Below are 20471 nucleotides of genomic sequence, written 5' to 3'. Positions count from 1 at the left end.
CAAATAAATCCCAAATCTCCGCACACTCTCACACACACACACACACACACACACACACACACACACACACACATATTTATGTATAAATGAAACAATATACTTATAGTGATTTGAAATTATTAAAATACAAAAAAGAATGTGTGATCATACTACATATTATTATATTTTAAATGAATGTCTTGCTGACAAATCGGTAAAACTTAGTGCTTTGAAGGACATGAGCAAACTAGAAAGATTTAAAATTTAAAGTAAATTTGTATTTGAAGGCTGCACTGTGATGCTTAAATCTAGTCTTTTAATATGTCATTAGGGCTGCAACAAACGATTATTCTGATAGTCGATTAATCTAACGCTGATTATTTCACTGATTAATCAATAGAATTTGCTGTGATTTTTGTTGTTGTCGTTGTTTATTTCTTTATTGAGAGGAAAGCGCGGTTCATATATTTTCATATCCAAACGGCATTCGATTCGGCTCGGATGCGTTTCTCTGAAGCAGCGCTGAGCGAGCGCTGTATCTCTTCTTCTCTTGAATTGCATCGAGGAGGTCTGAATTACAGTCTTGGTCAAACCGCATTATTGCAGGTTCCAAATTAGGTCAAATTAAATCTAACAAATACTCCACAACAAAAATATTTGTTGACAATATTTTTATTGTCGACATTGTCGATAATGTCGATTAATCGTTTCGGCCCTATATGTCATCAAACGATCCATGTTTACCTTACTAGATTTTTTGGTACTGAAATATTGTTAAACAATTAAATTTTAGTGGGTGTCTTCTGTAAATCATAGTAAAAAATGCATGGTAGTTGTTATGTTTTGTTCAGAAAAAATATAAAAGTTAAACAGGACACATTCTAATGTATGGGGGGGGGGGACTACATTTAGAGCTGTATTACACTTACATTTTTTTGATGCTTGAAACACTTTTCATCTTTGACCCAAGTACTACTACAACTACTGCAAATAATAATAAGATTTTTTTTTTTTATAATCAAAAACAACTGTAAAAACAAAATTGATATGAACTAAATGGAAGCCGATGCTGCATCATCCAACATCAGCACACACTGCAAAACACGAAGGTTTGCTGAACATACCTCGTACTGGAAGGTCGCACCCAGCAGAAGTTCAGGAAGCATCTTCTTCCCCAGCTCCTGACTTCCAGCATCAGAGACATAATGGAGAACCAGCACCTCATCCTCCAGGAACCGTCCATGTTTGGCCACAGAGCGCATGGTCACCCGAAACTTCTGCTGCAAGTTCAAGCTCTTGTTAACTTTGGTGAACATCATGAGAGCATGAAAGCGTGATGGCTTTCCCTCCAGCTCTTCTCCATCTCCCGTTCTGCTTTCTGGACGTCCAGACCGGATGTCTATGGAGAGATCTGCATCATCACGATTGGTGTTGTGGCTCACTTGTGTTTCTTTGATCCGTTTTGTAGTGCTGGAGAAGTTCTGCTTTTCAGAGCCAAAGTAGTAGAAGGCCACCACTGCCAGGGCTGCAGCAAAGAGAAGCACGATCTGATAGGACCTAAAAGAACTGAACCTTCCCATGGTGACTGACAGCACCCGCAGGACACCCGTGGATCCTCTTCTACATGAATAAAATAGGGCAGGATGCCCTATCTTCCGTCTTGTGTTGACACTTCTCCAATCACACCTGAAGTGCAAGAAACTGGAATTAATCAGTGACATTTGAACAAGATCAATCTAACGGCGTTATATTTGTTTTGAGAGGCACAGCAAAGTTCAACTTATTACACAAATCTGTCATATGACTCAACCCCAACCCAATTTCATAAAAATGTTATGGTGCAGTTTCTTCAGTTCAAATGAACCGTCCATTTAAAAATAACTTCTAACAATAAACCTTCAGAGTTGTCTGCTCCAATGCATGTCAGCAGCAGAGGGTCTGTAAGTATGCACGCATTTATCTTGCTGCAGGATGGCATGTCACTGCACATGAGACTTACCGCCGTCACGTGACGCATTCAGCAACGCGCGACAACATCCGACACCTGCACTTCTGCTGACTGCAAACTGTGTAACAGCGAATCACCAAAGAATGAAGGGAAATAATTAATTTGTAAAGACAGAAGACATGTACAGGCCTTTTTACACAGTCTATGGCGCAGACACGAGACATCAAAACACATGCGCGTCTTGCATCACCGGAAATTCAATAGTTCATAATAAAAGACTCGCAATCACGTGGTACATCAAAAATTTAAAGTGTGCCATAGATAAAGAAAAAAATCAAACAACTTTTTTCAAAAAATAAAATAAATTAAAAAAAGAAGAAAAAAAAGATAATAGACAAGTGTTTTTTATGTTGTTTTGTTCATCAAATTTAAATGTATGAGATTTATTTCCATTTCATTATGGATGACATTTTGATAAAGTAAAAGACATACACACACACACACACACACACACACACACACATATATATATATGTGTGTGTGTGTGTGTGTGTATATATATATATATATATATATACACACACACACACACACACACACACACACACACACACACATCATGCTTAAAATAATTTAAAATATTTTTTTACTGTTATTTAAAGAAATTTATTTTTTAAATATGTAACATTCCTATATATATATATATATATAAAAGATTCTTAATACATATTTCTATGCCACTAATCAGTAACTTAGAAGTTAAATGTGTGACAGTTCAAACTAAATCTTTGTCTGGCTTGTTTCACCATCACCATCAGCTTTTTTACTTCTAGGCAAGGATTTGTCAAGTGTACATCGAGCTTGTCTCAAACTTTCCTAGTCTAGTTACAACAGGAGCGGAAACAGTCGATGTCAAAGTCATTCACATGCATGAACATAATTAGTCAGATTCATGAGCATTTTCTTGAAATACGTTTATTTGTACATAGTCACATAACACTCAAAATATTGAAGACAGACTGGATACAAAGCTACTTTTGAACTGAGGTGCACAATGAAACTGAATAGAAATGAAGATGAGGCTTTGTAACTGATGGCAGTTTATAGATGTGATGGGTGCAGTCGTAGGCCGAAAAACCCTTTAGATCTTACAAAAAAAAAAAAAAAAAAAAATACTAGGGCAACTTTTTTTAACTTCTCTTTTTTCCATTTTTTTTTAAATCTCATGCAAGGTTGTAAAGAGGTAAAGAATGTATTTGGCCTGCTATATATAATTGTATAATAGTGATAGTAAAGAAAACTATCTTTCTGACATCATAACACATAAATGAGTAAAATGCAACAGCGATACACAGAGAGAAATGTAACCACTCAAAGCATTTTAAAAACAACAACAAAAAATTGCTTTGACCTTCCATTAAATAGGGTTTTTTTTATATCCTCCATCTTTTAGACTTCACATAATAGCAAACAAATTTATACTTTGAATTTAAATGGTAATGGATCTCTCTTTTTATTGGTGTATTAGAGTTTCTAACTGTGAAGAGACTCCAGAACAAACCACTGAAACATTCACAATCGGTATGAAATTGCCTATGTAGGTAAACCTTCAGTGCTATGTAACATTGACGGCTTTGTAGTCGACACACAAAGATGGTTCCGACCGATGATTTTCAAGTACAACAAATGAAACTTATTGTCATTTAACTCCTTTTTTCTCATTTTCCTTTGTCATACAAAAGGTTCAAGAATTCCTGCATCTCAATAGTTTGTTTCCAAGTTATTTAAATGATTAAAAAGTAAATTAGAAAGCTGCTGATTACATTAGACATTAGTGAATGGGCTTTTTAGCGGGTCCAGCCCAAGTAGATCTGTAACCTGTACAGACAAAAGCACACGTAGTGAACAGAACCATGCATTAAATGGCTTTAAGAGAGCTAACATAAGGCTGCTTGCCATGACTAAGCTCAAGCGTAGCTGATCTCAGTTTTAGGCAGTAAATGAGCACGTAGGGTTAAAAACACATGCAGGAGACTAAAGCGTCCGAAGGCAAAGAAAGAAAGAACAAAGTACAGAGGAATACAAAGTGCAAGAACCACCTGCATACATCAGTCTGACAACAAGTATATATCTGTTCATTTGTTTACTGCATATAAGAATTACAAAGTTTACAAAAAAAAAAAAAATGCATAAATGTGGAATACTACAATAGGAAGTATTAGGACACCATTTTAAACTTAAAAACAGTAGAAAAACAATGATTGCATTGTTAGATGTTACCGAATTTCAGCTCTGCAAAGACCTCGTCAGACTGTAACATGGAAATAAGTGTTGTTTCCTTCAGTTTTTCCTACGGAGATCAATCAGATTTTCATCTGATCACTAATATCTCAGGTGGTTTTGCAAGTATGATCACAAACTTTCCTTTTGAGGAAAACACAATGTACATAAAACGGTGAGAAAAATAGTGCTCAGGAGTTTCCTGCCAGTAGCCATATAGCCATTTAAACAGCACGATTGCACCTCATTAGTAAATGTACATTTTCACAGCTTTAAAGTAATGCAAAAACACAACAAGGGCTTGGATTTACCGACAAGAGCCAAGGAGAGATAGAAAGAGAAAATCTGGATCTGTGTCCAATGAGAAAAAGACAACTACCTCATGTCACTCCAAACATGTAATCTATTTAGAAAAATGTTTGTTTTTCAATATAAGTCGATTGGGCTCTTCGAAAAATCTTCTAAGTTTTCTGCAGAAAAAAGAAAGACAGGTTTGGAATGACATGAGGTTGAGTAAATGTTTTATTGGGTGAACTTCCTCTTTAAATGTGTGATTATTTGTTTGGATTGGACCTGTTAAAGTGATCCAGAAAGCTGCTAATCCAACGGGCGAAGCGAGCAGCTCGAGCGTAACACTGCCATTACGGCCCTAAACAAGGCACTTAACCTGACTCAAAAGGGTATTCATTAGTAAGTTCATTTGAAAATGTCAAATAAAAAAAAACAACCTTAATTTTCTTTTTCTCTAGTTTGCTCAGCCCTGTAACGCCACATTCAAGACATCCTGCACCACGAAACATTCACTGTACATTGTCTGCACTAATGAAAAAATAAAGAGACAATGAGGGGGAACAGAATGTGTCATATATATACACGCATGTGTGTATGCAAATGTATGTGTAGTCATTATAATGCACTGTACTGTAGTGTCATCGGTAAATGATATTTTACCACTGTCATCTATTTGAAGCATCTAAAAGCCATTTCACCGTCTAAAACATCCATTTCGTCTATAGAATCTATCTATGTTTAAATACATAGCACCATCTTTCTTAAAGAAATAGTCAACCCCAAAATGTGACTGACTTTCTTCAAACAAAAGAAGATATTTTGCACAATGCTGTTTCAGTTTCCCTTGACTTTCATCGTATTTTTTGCCCATTCTATAAAAAATCAATATGAACTGAAACTGTTTTGTTACCAACCTTAACAATAAATAATTTTTTTGGCGGACTAACCCTTTAATGCATCACACCGTAACTACGAGTCAGGCGAACAGAGAAGGTCTTGACAGCTTTAGCGTAGTGAAATAAAGTAGCCAGAGATCCAGCTACTCAACTGAAGGAGAGAAAAGCTATTTTGTTCTTTCGTAACTGCTCTGCGTCAATGCAAGTGTTTGCTTTCCTGTGGCATGCAAGGGCACATGAAGAAGAATATCAATTCATACTATTCAAGGGCATTAAGGCTTCATATCTGCACGCTGCCAGGGCATCTGGTAGGACAATCTATCATCTACCCAGCTCAATCGCACCGGACAACCACGAAAACACAGAGAGCAGATAACCTGGATTACCATGATGTTTTGCACACTGGAACTGGAAAAAACATCATTTATCTGTAAGGAATAAAAATGAAACTCTATGTCCTGATTAGTGATAAACTGATATATATCGGCCACTGACTGCCAACCTTGTCAAAAATGAACATTGCTTAAATGCTTCAAACTCAATATTCTGGGTAAATAGTGTTTAAAGTAAAATTACAGAAATCAGCACTCATTTACTTATCACCATCAGTACTGGCCTCAAAATACCAATAACGTAACCCTAATTCATAGTTCTAGTTATTTCTGTCATGAAACCTGTGCTGTTATTGTGTAGTGCATATTGAGAACACAAACCATGTCATTACAGATGTCTCTGAAACGTTTGTATAAGGAGTACGAGACCCATGTATTGCTACTCTGAGGCCAAAACGTGGGTTCGCAATAAAAAGGAAATAAAAATATTCACGTCCAGTGCATAATAAGGTATTCAGGCTATCATTTTAGCTCACTGTGCATATAAGGAAGAAAAGAGAACGAAACCTTATCATCCATCTATTACAAACCAACAGAACTCAAAGAACAGGAGCGCAATTTCGAAAATCAGCACCATCAGATTCATACTGCTACGCCTCGGGCTGCCTTTCGGGAGGGTTAGTGTTGGTTTTGAGAGGAAAGGCCAGGTAGCAGACCAGAAAGCTTCATACCCTGTTTTTCTAGTGTTCTCAGAGGTTCCGTGCATATTAGAAGGCATTTGTAGTTTTAAACAGGAAGACATGAACATCCCCACAAAAGCTCCTGAAGAGTGCAGAACTTTTTTTTTTGTCTTCAATGATTTGTTTTCCACTGAAAAAAAAATATATATATATTAATAAGAAGAAGAATTGACTCTCCAGGAAAAGAGCAGCACAAAGTGGTGAGAGAAAAAAAAACCGGGACAAAACTACAACTATAACGTACAACCATTCCGGACGATGATAGGCAAGAGATGCCTCACATGGGGAAAATAAAAATAAACAAGAGGACACAAAATTACATCCTTCCAGGTTGTTTTAGTGCTCTGAAGGTCATTTGTACATGAGGTTTGGGTGCTATGATTCTCCATGGCATAAATCAGGCAGTGCGTCCGACAAAAAGGGTCTTGTTTCTGCCTGTTACCCGGCCCCAAATTCCACCAGTGGGCTGGGATCTGTGTGGGCTCAGTTTTGGGCGTGGTGTCGGATGGTGTGAAAGATCCAGTCCATCTTTGTGGTCCATCCACCATGGTGAGCGTCATTCATTTGCTTCATGAAATAGTCTAGGGCCTCCTGCTCAGTTTTGTCCAACGCCAGGGTCTTTCTGATGTAAGCGATGTCATCAAAGGACTGCAGCTCTGGCATGCCTGAGCCCAGCATCATGGAGAAGAGATTTATGAAAAGGTTGGCATGCTGTCTGATAGCCAAGTAAGCCTTGTAGCACATCTCCTGGAACCTGTAGGGGGAGACAGTGAGACGTTCAGCTTCCCTGCTGCATCTATAGAAAGTCCCAAGCTTTGAAAGCAGTAATGGGTTTTTTTGAATAGGTTTTTGGTTAAATGCCTGAAATGTTAAAATGCTCAATACTAAAAATTTTATTCTACAAATTAAAATACATGAGTGATTTCTTAAAAGCTATCTTGGAAAAGCCAGTTGCTAAAATGCTCTTGTAAACGATGCTAACTCAGGCTAACCCTAACCCTAACCTTAACCCTAACTTCAAGATTTGAGATAAAAACTGAAAGCTTAGCTTTTTATTTTTTGTGATTGCAATAAAGCATCAACATTGTGTTCATTTGTAAAGATAATCTTGATAAACATGTAAAAATCTTTTTTTTATGTAAAAAGCTATTTTTCTGCAACAATCCCAAAGTTAATAAAAAAATATCCTATTTGATTTTTGTCGGGGAGTGATTCTTACTTCCGTGTTCTTCACTCCTGCAGTGTTCTATAGATAAAGCTACTAAATTTAAGTTGGCAAAATTCTAAAAGGAGAAAACATTAAAATGTCCCTTAATATTCTTTTATGCTTAAAAAAAACTATTCAGATGAGCTCAAAACCTTTTTTTGGAGCTGAACTCAAATCCTGTCTTTCCACCAGAGACCATTTCACCAGTGGTTTAGTTTTTGCAAGTGGAAACATGGACGTCTACTCCTCTGACACACAGTGATCGAGAACAAATCCTGCTTTTTTGAAGCCTCCTTTGAGTCCTGACTAAAGCGGAGATTTGTTAGAAAGCGGAAGTCTGGAGAAGAGGCAGGAAACTTGGCAGCCGGCTGGTTGTCAGAGTATTGTTGGAGGAGGAAAGGCTGCTGGGATGGAAGCCCGAGAGACCCATTTGAAAGCCTCTATTGTTCAACTCAATCTCTAATTGTCTCGGATAGCTAGCAGCCTGCCAATTACTATGTTAATGTTGAAACACAAAGGATTTGTTTCTGTTAAGCTCACACTGGAAAATAATTGGCAATGCTTCCAACATGCTCATACGCACCTCTCAAACTCTCTGGTTTTAGTGCACTCTTGGGTTCCTCCTTTGCTGATCACAATTAAGAAGTCTTGAGTTAAGACGAACGGCACTCGCTCTCGCTTATAACCAAACTTCTTCTTCTTGTGGTCCAAAAAGTGACCAAAATCTATATGAAACAGCTGCAGGCAGGGACATAGGCAAAGTCAATATGAGAATACTGATAATGAATGACTGTTTCGATTGCATTAAGGCTTCTAAAGATCAGGTTCGTACCTGCCCATCATCCTTCACCATGATGTTACTGTTGTGTCTGTCACCGATGCCCAGAATGAAAGTGGCCACACAATAGCCAGCGCAGGATCGTGTAAACAAGTCGATGGCCATGTCGTACCTATTAACACAGATCATTTTGTTATTGTATATTTGAATTGTGCATTGTACATTTATTTTGAATTTAAATGGTGAAAGTATTAACAAAAATAATTATAATCGCCACTCACATCTCGCCCCTGTTCTTGTCCTTTAGCCACTGATGCAGTGTTGTACTGTTAAACTGCAGCGCCCCTTTTAGACCTCCTTTACATTGAATCTGCATGATGGTGTGGGAACTTCTCACTACCTCGATGAGACCCACGCAGTCTCCAATAGACAAGCAGCCATAGGGGAGCATTCTGGGATACCAAAGTTAATACAAGAGTTAATACAAAACATTGCATCTTAATTACATCTTGGCTGCAGGAAACTAAGAACAACTTAACATTGCTATCTGGTTAACTACTATTTATTAGGCTGAACAATGTTTTTGGTTACCAGGCAAGATGTTTCACCACTTCGCCCACTTACCTCAAGTCCAGCCCCTGATTTTGCCAGATGTTCTCCATTATTCTGATGATCTGAAGGGTCAACATGTCTTGCCGCAGGTCTAAGGAATGGAAAAGGTTTAGTTTTTTTACCATAATAAAAATAGAGACAATTGATGCTAAAGTGAAAAAGAAAAAAGAGAATACAAATCTTACCATCCCCGTTTTTGAAGATGATCTCATTGTTTTGGAAGAGAAGTTCGGACATGATGTCAGGATTTTCCCAGTTCAGCCAGAGCGGTCTCTTGGCAGAGGACATGATTCTGCAGTCTTCAAGTCTACCATGCAAACAGAAAAACAAGGTTAGAAATAAAGCGTATTAATTTTTTTTTTTTTTTTTCGAGAGAGATATATAAGTCTCTTGTGCTCACCAAGGCTGATTTTATCTGATCAAAAAAATTATAATATTGTGATTATGTTAAAAAAAATTATATTGTGAAATACTACTTCAATTTCAAAAATATTCTTTATTCCTGTAATGCAAGGCTAAATTACTCCAGTCTTCAGTGTCGCATGATCCTTCAGAAAACATTAATATGCTCATTTGCTTGTGAAACATTTCTTATTATAAATGTTGAAAACAGTGGTTCTGCTTACCATTTTTTGTGGAAACTGATTTTTTTCTCTTTCTTTTATGAACGGTACGTTCAAAAGAACAGCACAGATTTTGTAACATCCTGCCACGGTTAATCAATGTTGTAGTAAAACCGCCATGTGCTACCCCTGCTAAGTGAAAATAGCTTCTCTCAGCTGTAAATGCTGCGCAGGTTGGTACTGACCGTAGGTTACCCAGCTGGTGGGCAGGGTTGAGTGGAGAGGTGAAATTTTGGAGTGCATCCATGTAGTCCGGTCGCCTCATCTGCTCTACCAGGAACTTCATTTGCACCTGAAAAATCGAAACAAATACACACAAAAATATTTTCTAAGGTCAACATTAGGGAAATTAATGACCTCAATTAATGATTTTCATTTAAAAAAAATTATAATTTATTATTCTATTACCTTCTGCCCTATTATTGATTTCCTACTACACCAAGAGGACCGGTGCAATAAAATTAAATGAAAAATAAAAATGTATTTATCCATTATTTTAATCATATATTAAAAATTACTTTTAATTTTGATAACTTTTTTTCCATATTAATTACTACTACATTTTAATAGTAGTAGTATATTTTGATTTAATGCCATGTCAGAATCTTAGGCTACTTTCATGGCAAAAACAAATAATAAATGCATGTATACTGCTAAATGTTAAGTTGTATTTCCATTGATGTTTATTTCTCATTTACTTATCTCTGCAAATAATTATCATCAAACTGCAGATTTTTTAAATCCATTTATCAACATGCTAACAGCTGCTTATTTTGTTTTTTTAATTAATTTCAATCATTTTTTTTATTTGTCTATAGTACTTCCCAAAGTGATTTACTAATTCTTTAAATGATTTTTCGATCATCAAATAATGAGTATCACATTTTAGCCCCCATAATGAGGAGTTTCTCACACTGAAGCACAGACAAGCCACTGGCCTCCTCAAACCTGATCCAGGTTTTTTCCAGCAAACGTAAAACAACTTAATTGGCCAATAAACTTTAAGCTCAAGTACATTACGTTAACAACATTGAGTGGGAGGTTTAAGGTAATGCCTGAGTGCTTTTAAAGGATCACCTCACAGAGTGGATGTAGTATCCTCTGTAAATCTAATCCAACAGCTACGGTTTCATTTGCAGTGTGCGTAAGGAGTCTCCTAATATAACCTCACGTGCCCATTCACCGGTCTACTTATGGGTGAGGCGAGAAGGTCAAAGGCTGAGTTTACCTTCTGAGTTTCATCCTTCTTCTCCTGTTTGAGAATGTCTGTGAGGTTGATGAGCTTCTCCATGGCTTCCACCTGTCTGCTCAGGTGCTTCAGGTACATGCCACATGCCCGACAGTACGACTCCAGCAGCAGACCAAACCGTTGACTTACTGTTTTATTGTGCATTTCTGACCTGCAACCCAACAAGATAGGTTACAGTTTAACTTAATTTGGAGCTTCAAAAACATCAGGATATTTAGGTCAGCATATGGAAAAACCTGACAGAAAAGAGAACAGAAAGAGGAAACTGCTTACTTCAAATGCCAAAAGAAGAAGTGCCCAATCCTCTGGTTGGTAAGAGCTTTTTTCAGCAGAAATCGCACCAGTGGATTATCAAGATACTGCTCATACTTTAAAACCTTAAACAAATGAAAAGTAAAACATAAAAAAAAAAAAAAAAACAAGTAAACTAGGGCTGCCCCATAATAGCCGACTAATCTTTAGATTCTATTTAAGTTTTATTAAGTTGCTAAGTCACAGAAAAAAAAGTAATTAAAACTCCACAGGCGAAGTCTCGCAGTCCGTGATGAACAGATCTTTAACAGCTAGACTACGGTAATACAGTACATCAGGCAGGACATCCAAACGCCTTTCATTCATCAACCTCAAATATGGCTTATCGTCTGAAATATGCAAGTATTAGCAACTTTAGAGAGCCGCTCAGTCTAATGTTAACCGAGAGTAATGTGCGCTATTGAATTGTCTGTGTGGAGTGTAGAAGAGCGCTCACTACAGGACAGACAGAGGCACACTTACTCTTAAATTACGCTGTCATTTTTGTTCATACAGATAAGAGTAACACATCTTTAAAATCTGTAAAGACTCTTCAGAAAAATATTGTGCTTTTGTAAATTAATGAAAGCAAAGCTTTCTGCAGTCTCGGTCTTTGAACTTGAAAATGAAACTCTGAGTGTATCTTTGCCTTACAAACATAAAAAAATAAAGCCTATCTATAGAGAGTGAAACGACTACTTTCAAATGAACCAATTAAAATGTAAAACAAATATTCTTAAATTATTTATCTGTATGAAACATGCATACATGCGCATCCACTACTGTGAAGATGACGAGTCAGTGTCGCCAGCTTCATCTCTTAAACAGAAAACAAAGAAAGCACAAGTTTATCAAATTATTAAAATGTTACTGCAGTCTTCTTACTGTTTTTCCCTGACACATTCTTAAATGATACTTCTGCCGGTGTGCTGTGGCAAGCTTTATGCATGTGCTTGAGCGCTTATTAGGCTATGGAGTCAATTAAAGGCTAATTATAATGATTTAAATGGTTTATTAATAAACCTGCAGTTAGTCGACTAATGCTTAAAATGAACGACTACTAGTCGACCAGAAAAATCCTGAGTCGAGGGCAGCCCTAAAGTAAACACAATAAGTAAATTTATAATCATAACTAAATATATTAAATGGTCTTACCTGGACCAGCTGAATGAGGTACTGCGAGAGTTTGTCATCAGTCAGATACTTCTCAAGGCACCGGACTGCAAAGTCTCGGATCATTGGATCAGGATAGTTACAGTCAAGCAACTCCATGGCTTGTTCCGGCTTTATTGCGGGCCAGTCTTTAAGAAGACAATACATCTGTGCAACTTCATCCCTGGAATTCCATTTCACTGCCAGGAGAATCTTTGGCAGGATTTCTGGAATATTTACACAATACTGCCTAGAGTAGAAAACACAAATACTGTTTTAAATAACTTTAAAATAAAAATACATTTACTTTTGTCCCAATGAACAACAAAATGAGGAGAACTTATGAGGAGAGGGCGTTGGACTACCTGTGTCTCCATAAGAAGTCTTTTTCCTGCTCCGTGATCTCAGAAAGTGGGTCCCTGTTGCTCAGCTGACGAAGTTGCTCTATATCTGCCTCCGTCATGGCATGGTCTCGGGCCAGTCTGCTGCTCTGTTAGTCAGACGAGAAACCCAATTAATAAACAGAGAACGAATGGAAAGGAACCCAAATTACCCAAGGAATCAAAGGTTAACAATTACTAATTAATATTTAAAATATCCCAATATTTACAAATGTCTGACATGTTCTTCCCCATTTTATTTTATATCATGTGTCAATGAAGACTGAAAATTCAGCTGACAGTTATTTTTATATTTCACACTAATATTATTTTGACTATTTTGATCAGACCTCTGTTATAATTAAACAACACGGTCTGGTTCTGTAGAAGTGATGCATCAGTTATTTTTAACAAGAAAGCAGTAGTTCAAAATGATGAATCAGAGATGAAACAACAACATTTTTTGAGAAAGTAAATAAATGTCCAGGACAAATACTTCATATACAAAAATAAAAGAAATAATAATAAATTATGGTCACTGCTGAGCTATATTACAAAATTACAAAAATGATCATTAATAATTGAAATAATGACTCATGAGGTGCTGTAGACAATGGCAGAGATGTTTCTCATGCTCCACAGGCTTGTAAAAGGTATTAATAGCAGCGGGAAGTGTGTCACTATAATTAATTAATTAGGATGCGTGTCTGTAAGCTCACCTGTCCAGACTGGCAGTAATTGTATCCCATCTCCCTGGATATTATCCAGTTAGCGTGATCCTCAATCGTGGCCATGTCAGGGTACTTAACTGGTGAGCTGAAGTGGTCAAACTCCAGCTCTAGACATGGGGTTTCCTAGAGCAAAAATAAATAAATACATAAATGAAAAATACAGCCAAACTCTAGTAACTAAATAACACTTTACTAACAACTAAATACAGTTTTAGAATCTAACCCATTACACTACTGAATTCTGTATTAAGGCCATTAGACTAAGATTTTCCTTGGAAGTAAAAAAATAACCAATTCAAATAATAAACACAACACTGATTAAACAGATTTAGACGGTACGCTCTTGATTAACCATGTCACCTCAGATGAGACGACACAGATGAATCGTATTAAAGCTTATTAAACTGGTTTAGTGCTCAAAGAGGTTAAGCAAGAGAGGAAACCTTATTAGGGTTGGAGCCCGTGACCCCAATAGGGTTGAGGAGGTCTTCTAGGCCGTGTGGTACTGGCCACAGGTTCAGTGCCATCTTTCCTGAGACCAGTGTGTGTGTATAGTCAAACAGGTTGACATTTCCCCAAGCCAGTGGACAGTGCTCCTGTAGAAGAATATTTAAACATTCATTTCTGAAGCAAGCACTATTAAAACACTGTAAATAACCATTCTGAACTGCAGTTATTTGAGTGTAATTTATATACTATTACTATTCTGACTTGGCTTTTTTTTTTTTTTGCTTTCTGAATTTTTTCCAGTAGTTATTTTGTGATGGGCTTTTTGTCATTTCTATTTACTTATATACCTTTTAGTTTTACTTGTAGTCATTATAGTATTTAACAATTCCTTTTCTTCCATCTCAGTCTTTGACACCCATTTCATGCGTGTGCATTCGTCTACTTGCAAACAAGCCGCAGCGTTTGACTTGCCTTTACAGAAAAGTAAGTCATTACCTCTTTTGCCCCCTTCCTTCCTTTCACCGAGCAGATGGAGAGACAGAGGCGAGCCGCCCGGGGGATGTCGGGAATGTACATGTCATAGGTCAGCCACTCGTTCCACCTGGAAACAGAGATAATGTCAGCATGTTGTACATTTTTTAAATGTATCATTCTGTATTTCAAATGTCTAACACTTTTAGAAGTCATAATATAAAGCATGACATCAGGGGTCTGGCAACCTCTGGTGCACTGAGGGCAATCACTGGCATACGGGAGAAATGAATATGACTAATTATCATAAGGCCAGGTCCTACAAGACTGAAGTAAATCTATTTACCCACTGACAGCATGGACCTATTGGTTTACATGAGTGGTACAATGCCACTCACACATTCTGCAGTGAATTTAGCATAAATGAGGGGGATATTTTGAAATGAGACAAGGTGGGGTGTTTTTGGTTTTTACTACATTACAAAGACGTATGGAAGCCTATTTCAGTTTTGCAGACACTTTCTCTCAGTAATGACTCAACAGTTGTATCAGATAGGACAAGTGATCACATAGTACCTTGGGTTTGAACACGGCACGCGCTGTGTGTTGACGTTATCACACAACTGTTCTCCACCATGGTAGATCCCTGTCCGCACATAAATCTGATACAAAAAGGTGAAAACCTATGAGCAAACAGCCTCAAGAAAACGCTAGAGCAGAAAGGTCAAACAATTATTAAAAGAAACACACCAACAGCTTCCTGTTCTTTCACAATGTCAAACTTCTGCTATCTTACCAAACACTTCCCAAGCTCTTTGTATAATAAAAGACTTTCAGAATACAAAAAGACATCAGCTAAGCACCTTGTCAATGTCCCGAATATTCACATTAACGTATGTGGCGCAGAGGACCCGTATCCTCAGAGTACTGTTAATGGTCCAGAGTGATTTGGTGGAGGCCTCTCCGTTCATGTAAGGCGTGGCGGTGGAGATCCGGCGGGCGTAGGAGGGCATGGTGAAGTTATCCATAGGCAGCTGAGAGTAAAGGCTGTCCTTGGACATAAGCATGAGGTTCGGCAACCGAGCCAGCATAATGCAACTCCGTACATACTGAAAGAATGAGAAAGAGATAAACAGAGAGAGATTTCGTTCATAAAGCCACATAATCAGCACATCTCATTTACCGTTAAGTCAGCCAAAATGTCCAGAGCTATTTTAGTGTCCTCAACTCTAATTTTGGCAGTGGTTTTTGTTGGGATAATACAAAACTTCAAATGCAGCCGGATACTGAGACTATTCATTAGCATTCTGCGTACTGGCAGGTTTTGAGATAATGAAAGCCTGAAACAAACAAATGGCCAGTGCCAAAACCTTGAAAAATCTGAGACGACCAGACATTTCAGATGGCTAAATAATCAGTGCCCAAACCATAAATATGTATTGGATAAAAGCAGCATGAGAACTAAAAAAAAAGTAATGCAAAAGCTGCATTCATTCACTGAATAACAGATTATTATTCAAAAACACGTATGCAATAGTTGGCGTTTGAGGTACTTTAGTGAGGCTGAAATTGTCTAAATACCTTGTACTGACTGATGGGGTACTTTTCCAACAGATACTCGTCACAGCCACAGACTTTCAGGATGTATTTGCCCTGATATTCTTGCACGCACATCTTTAGCTGTTCGGCTGACAGCAGCATGCTCCTTGTCTTCTTCCTGATGGCTTCGGCGATCACCTGCTCAGGTACGCAGTCGTGATTGATCTTAAGTGTGTACTTCTGCTTGTCGTTGTTGGGAGAAACAATCACCCAGATAACCACGATGATTTGACCTAGCGCACAAATAAGAAGATTGGAGCGTTAACAGGAACAGCATTATTGAATTGATTCCTTCGGGCATCAAGCATGTGAGAACAAACAATTAATCCCACATGGCAACCGAGTGTGTAAAAAAGCAAAGCTGAAGGCTGAACACATCCCGATGAAGTTGTCAGGGAATTAATGTAATGGAGTAGTTGTGCATACATTCCTCCGGGCTAAGAGGAAACAGAGGGCAAAATCAAAAACAAGCATCACATGCTTCATGACTACTCCAACTACAACACAAGCCCGTCCACGTAAGAAAGAAAACAGAATGGCTGCAACACAAAAATTCCAGGAAAGTCTTAACTATTGGCTACAACCCATAAAAAGAAACATTCCATGTCCTTTCCAACCCCAGAATCAATGTGCAGCATTTGTGGCATGCTGTCTATTACCACAGTCAATAGTGTCGACTGGTCCGTCAGTGTGTAATAATAAACACACAATCAAAGCATAGCAAGCCGTTGGGCAGCACAATTAAACAATGTACATGCAGCATGCACAAATATTTTTAAAGTACCTCTTCAATAATGTGCTAGCATAAGACTAGCATGGTAACAAAAAATTTATATAAAATATAAAATCATTGATTATACTTATACTATATTTTCTTAAAATTATATTTAATTACTTTATTCTAATGCATTTTAATCCACTGAAAAATAATGAAAAAAAAAAAAAAAACGAATTCAAAACATTTATTTTTTTTATATATATTGGTTCAAAATAAGTCAATTTTCCATTAGGCAGTATATTCAAATAGCTCTTATTTTCTATGCTCACATACAAGTCATGACACAACACAATACTGGTCAAAAAAAAAAAAAAAAAAAAAAAAAAAAAAAGGGGGGAAAACACTGATTAATGTATACATTTTGTATTGTAAATTTATATATAATACCAGGAAGGGACCTAGAATCGGAATGCACTGTTCTGCAGTTGAGTTCTGCAATCTCTGCCCACAGAAATCACACTGGTAATTCATAAGCAGAAGTGCCTAGAAAGTTCTCACTTCGAAAGAACTAAGAACGTCATAGCTCAAAAAAAGACTTTTTTAATTTACATGATCAGGCATCACTCAGTATTCTGTAACTGACAACATGCCACAACTTGAAATAACCAGAAACATTCCAATAATAGTACAAGCCTACCTTTGTCTAATTTGCCATATATATGCTTTGGAAGCTCTGGTGAAGACTCCACGTTCGGAGGGTAAACGTACAGCGCTCGACTGTGTGGCCCACTGGCATCTCGCAGCTCTACTGAGTCTTTGCAGACATTAAGAATATTTCTCCTAAAATCTTGCACCTCAGGATCCTTCACTAAATCAAACTCGCACACCGGCATGCCAATGGCAAAACCTGAAACACACACACACACAGAAAAAAACCACCATCTTAGAACAGCATCAGAAGAGAAGAGAGAATAACTTCCTGAATCAAATAACGCTACTATTCAAAGTTTAGGGTCAGTAAAAATACAGTAAAACCGTAACATCGTGAATAGCATTAAAATTTACAATAACTAATAACTGTTCTTTATAGAAATTTTAAGAATTTTAAAAAGCAATTTATTGCTGTGACACAAAGCTGAATTATCAGCATCAGCGGTCTTCAGTGTCACATGATCCTTCAGAAATCATTCTAATATGCTGATATACTTCTCAAAAAAGAAACATTTCTTCTTACTATCAATTTTGCAAACAGCTGTGCTGCTTAATATTTTTGTTGAAACCACAACACGTTTTTTATTGTTTGATGAAAGGACAGTTCAAAAGAACAGAATTCATTTTAAATGTGCAATATTATAATTGTCTTTACTGTCAATTTGATCAGTTTAATGTTGCCAAGTCTAAACTTTTGAATGGTAGTGCACATTTTTCAGAAAAAGGGATTTAGGGAAATTTGCTACATCTGTCATTAGTAAAATGCTTTTTAAGTTGTTTCAACTTATGCATAAAGTAAATAAAGGAAAAAGCAGCCCATGTGTGGTCTTACCGATTTCTCTGTTGAGGATTTTTTCCTCTCTGTTCCCTACAGGTTCTATGACCTTTAGGAAGGGCTGGAATAGCCGAAGGTCGCAAAGTCTTCTCGTCTCATCGTAGAACTCCTCACGCTCTGCCTCTTGCGTCACACTGACGAAAATATAGGAGGTCTCCTCCTGCAGCAGGTGGTGGAGGGGGTACTTCCTAGCCTCCTTAAACAGTTCATGTTTGATTGTGATGAGAGTGGCCTCCCGGAGGCATTCTAGTGTCAGGATCATGCCATTGGGCAGTAGACAGTCCACCAGAATCCTGGGGGGCATCAAATGGATGCCCCATAGTTCTCCCGAGGAGGGTCTTGGAGGCATGATGTGAAGTCCTCACAGTCTTTAATAGGGGAAGAAAAATCTCCAACCGCTGTTTCTCCTGAAGGGGAACAGGACAAATAAAGTTTGTTTTGGCAACATGTCTAACATCATGCACTGTTTTTAATAAACTCAACAGATAAGACACAATGTTCAGCATTGCAAACTACACCTCAGATAAACAAGTCAGCATGTCCAACAAACAAATTAGGTCTAGAGAGACAAAGTCAGTTACAAACAGGGACACTGATCACAAACAAGCATAATAAACTTGAACATAACAATGGTGATGCTACTCATTAACCTGTGTTATACTCTAGTTTGGGGTCTGTAAGATGTTTCCACAAACATATCAAGCAGCACAACTGTTTTCAATATTGAAAATACATTTGAGCAGTAAATCGACGTATAAGAATGATTTCTGAAGGATCATGTGAAACTGAAGACTGGCATAATGATGCTGAAAAAATTCAGCTTTACATCACAGAAATACACTACAAATATATTACAACAACAAATAACCAGGTGTTTTCACTGTATTTTGTATCAAGTAAAAGCAGACTTTGTGAGCATAAGAGACTTCTTAAAAAAAAAAAAAAAAAAAAAACATCTTAGAATGTCTTAAAATATCTTAAAATATCTCGTAAAATATCTTACCAGCCCCAAACTTTTGAATGGTACCTTAAAGACACACACACACTAGTACTAAACCATGAAGACAACCGAGTCATTTAATGCAGTCACATCGCTTACATCAGTCTTAATTAAAAAAACATGCTTACAGGAAGTTCAGTACAATCCAACATCACTGAGCAATGACAGAAATGTATCACTCTGTGAGAGAGGAGCGATATTTCCAAACAACATAGAGCCAAAAACATTTGGCAGTTCTTACTGAAGAGGATGACTTGTTTTTCCTTGAAAACATGTGCCAACAAAAAGACACACTTATGCATCTCCTGGGTGTAAGACTGCTGAAAGCCATTCACTCGTCTGACAAACAGCACCTCTCACCATGTTAATGTGTGATCTGAAATTATTGGATTTTAAAACTAGGCCATGCAAGATGAACACGTCAGATCTTTGTCCTGACTATGCTCCTATGCAGTTCTTCCAGTTTGTTCATGTAAAACACCATGCAAATGTTTATTACAGAGCTTTGTGAATCTTAGTACCGCCACGGTTGTAACCACTTCATGCTCTCACACTTTTGATTGCTTCATTTTTCTCTCTTCACAGTAAAAAAAAAAAAAAAAAAGAAAGAAAGAAAAAACTGAGGAATCATTATTTTCATAAGATTTGGTATTTCTGCTTACCTTATTGTGATGTTAGGGGCACTTGTAAAAGTAAATGTCCATCATAGCTCAGACCTCCATCTGATCCGTTTGCTTTATAACTTCTCGTCAGATCCACTAAATTATACTGACAACAGCAAGAAGGACAAACATTCAGTGTCTAGTGGAAAAAGTGGACTAGCTTGCTCAGTTTAGCAAAAACAGCTCAACCGATGCCCATGCCAACACTACCAACAACAACAACAAACCTCCAGCAGTGTTCAGAGTGACAGAGATGGGAAGATAATATGATTAAGAGGTTTATCATTCTTGCATATGAATAGACTAAGCCACAATGACAAAGAACCACTTGCTAAAATTAACTATTTATAGATACACACGTTTATTACAATAGCTTAATATTATATTAGGTTTATTAGTTTGAAACTACTAGTCAAAACAAACACACCTGAATCATGACAGAGCAGAAACATTACTACAAACCGGCTTACTGCTACACCGCTAAACAAGAGTTTCATAAACAACAAACAAACTGAAATGTATAATAAGAAACGATT

The 20471-nt window shown here is 37.3% G+C and overlaps 2 protein-coding genes across 6 annotated transcripts in view; both read right to left on the bottom strand.

Annotated features, from left to right (window-relative positions):
- The window catches only part of LOC113110938 (xyloside xylosyltransferase 1-like), a 34302-nt gene extending 32114 nt beyond the window's left edge, over positions 1-2188 (bottom strand). The window contains exons 1-2 of one of the 2 annotated variants that reach the window (XM_026275232.1): positions 1979-2188; positions 1104-1665 (exon numbers count right to left, since the gene is read on the bottom strand). In XM_026275232.1, the coding sequence (XP_026131017.1) occupies positions 1104-1559 (456 nt within the window). In that variant the 5' untranslated portion in view covers positions 1560-1665; positions 1979-2188. The other variant, XM_026275233.1, reaches the window with a different exon arrangement.
- A 696-nt stretch (positions 2189-2884) lies between these two features.
- The window catches only part of LOC113110936 (phosphatidylinositol 4,5-bisphosphate 3-kinase catalytic subunit alpha isoform), a 19354-nt gene continuing 1767 nt past the window's right edge, over positions 2885-20471 (bottom strand). For 2 of the 4 annotated variants that reach the window (XM_026275227.1, XM_026275228.1), the window contains 20 exons: positions 19936-20041; positions 18271-18680; positions 17425-17634; positions 15992-16242; positions 15274-15519; positions 14987-15072; positions 14435-14540; positions 13933-14085; positions 13478-13612; positions 12744-12868; positions 12382-12628; positions 11209-11312; positions 10915-11086; positions 9872-9978; positions 9249-9370; positions 9076-9154; positions 8733-8903; positions 8506-8623; positions 8257-8411; positions 2885-7220 (listed from right to left, as the gene is read on the bottom strand). In XM_026275227.1, the coding sequence (XP_026131012.1) occupies positions 6950-7220; positions 8257-8411; positions 8506-8623; positions 8733-8903; positions 9076-9154; positions 9249-9370; positions 9872-9978; positions 10915-11086; positions 11209-11312; positions 12382-12628; positions 12744-12868; positions 13478-13612; positions 13933-14085; positions 14435-14540; positions 14987-15072; positions 15274-15519; positions 15992-16242; positions 17425-17634; positions 18271-18622 (3210 nt within the window). In that variant the 5' untranslated portion in view covers positions 18623-18680; positions 19936-20041 and the 3' untranslated portion in view covers positions 2885-6949. The remainder of the gene's footprint in view (positions 7221-8256; positions 8412-8505; positions 8624-8732; positions 8904-9075; positions 9155-9248; positions 9371-9871; positions 9979-10914; positions 11087-11208; positions 11313-12381; positions 12629-12743; positions 12869-13477; positions 13613-13932; positions 14086-14434; positions 14541-14986; positions 15073-15273; positions 15520-15991; positions 16243-17424; positions 17635-18270; positions 18681-19935; positions 20042-20471) is intronic. The other 2 variants (XM_026275230.1, XM_026275229.1) reach the window with 1 other exon arrangement.

The sequence above is a fragment of the Carassius auratus genome, chromosome 11, assembly GCF_003368295.1.
Source record: "Carassius auratus strain Wakin chromosome 11, ASM336829v1, whole genome shotgun sequence".
Taxonomy (NCBI): Eukaryota; Metazoa; Chordata; class Actinopteri; order Cypriniformes; family Cyprinidae; genus Carassius; species Carassius auratus.
The sequence above is the reverse complement of the archived record's forward strand: the minus strand, read 5'-3'. Positions and strand labels throughout refer to the sequence as shown.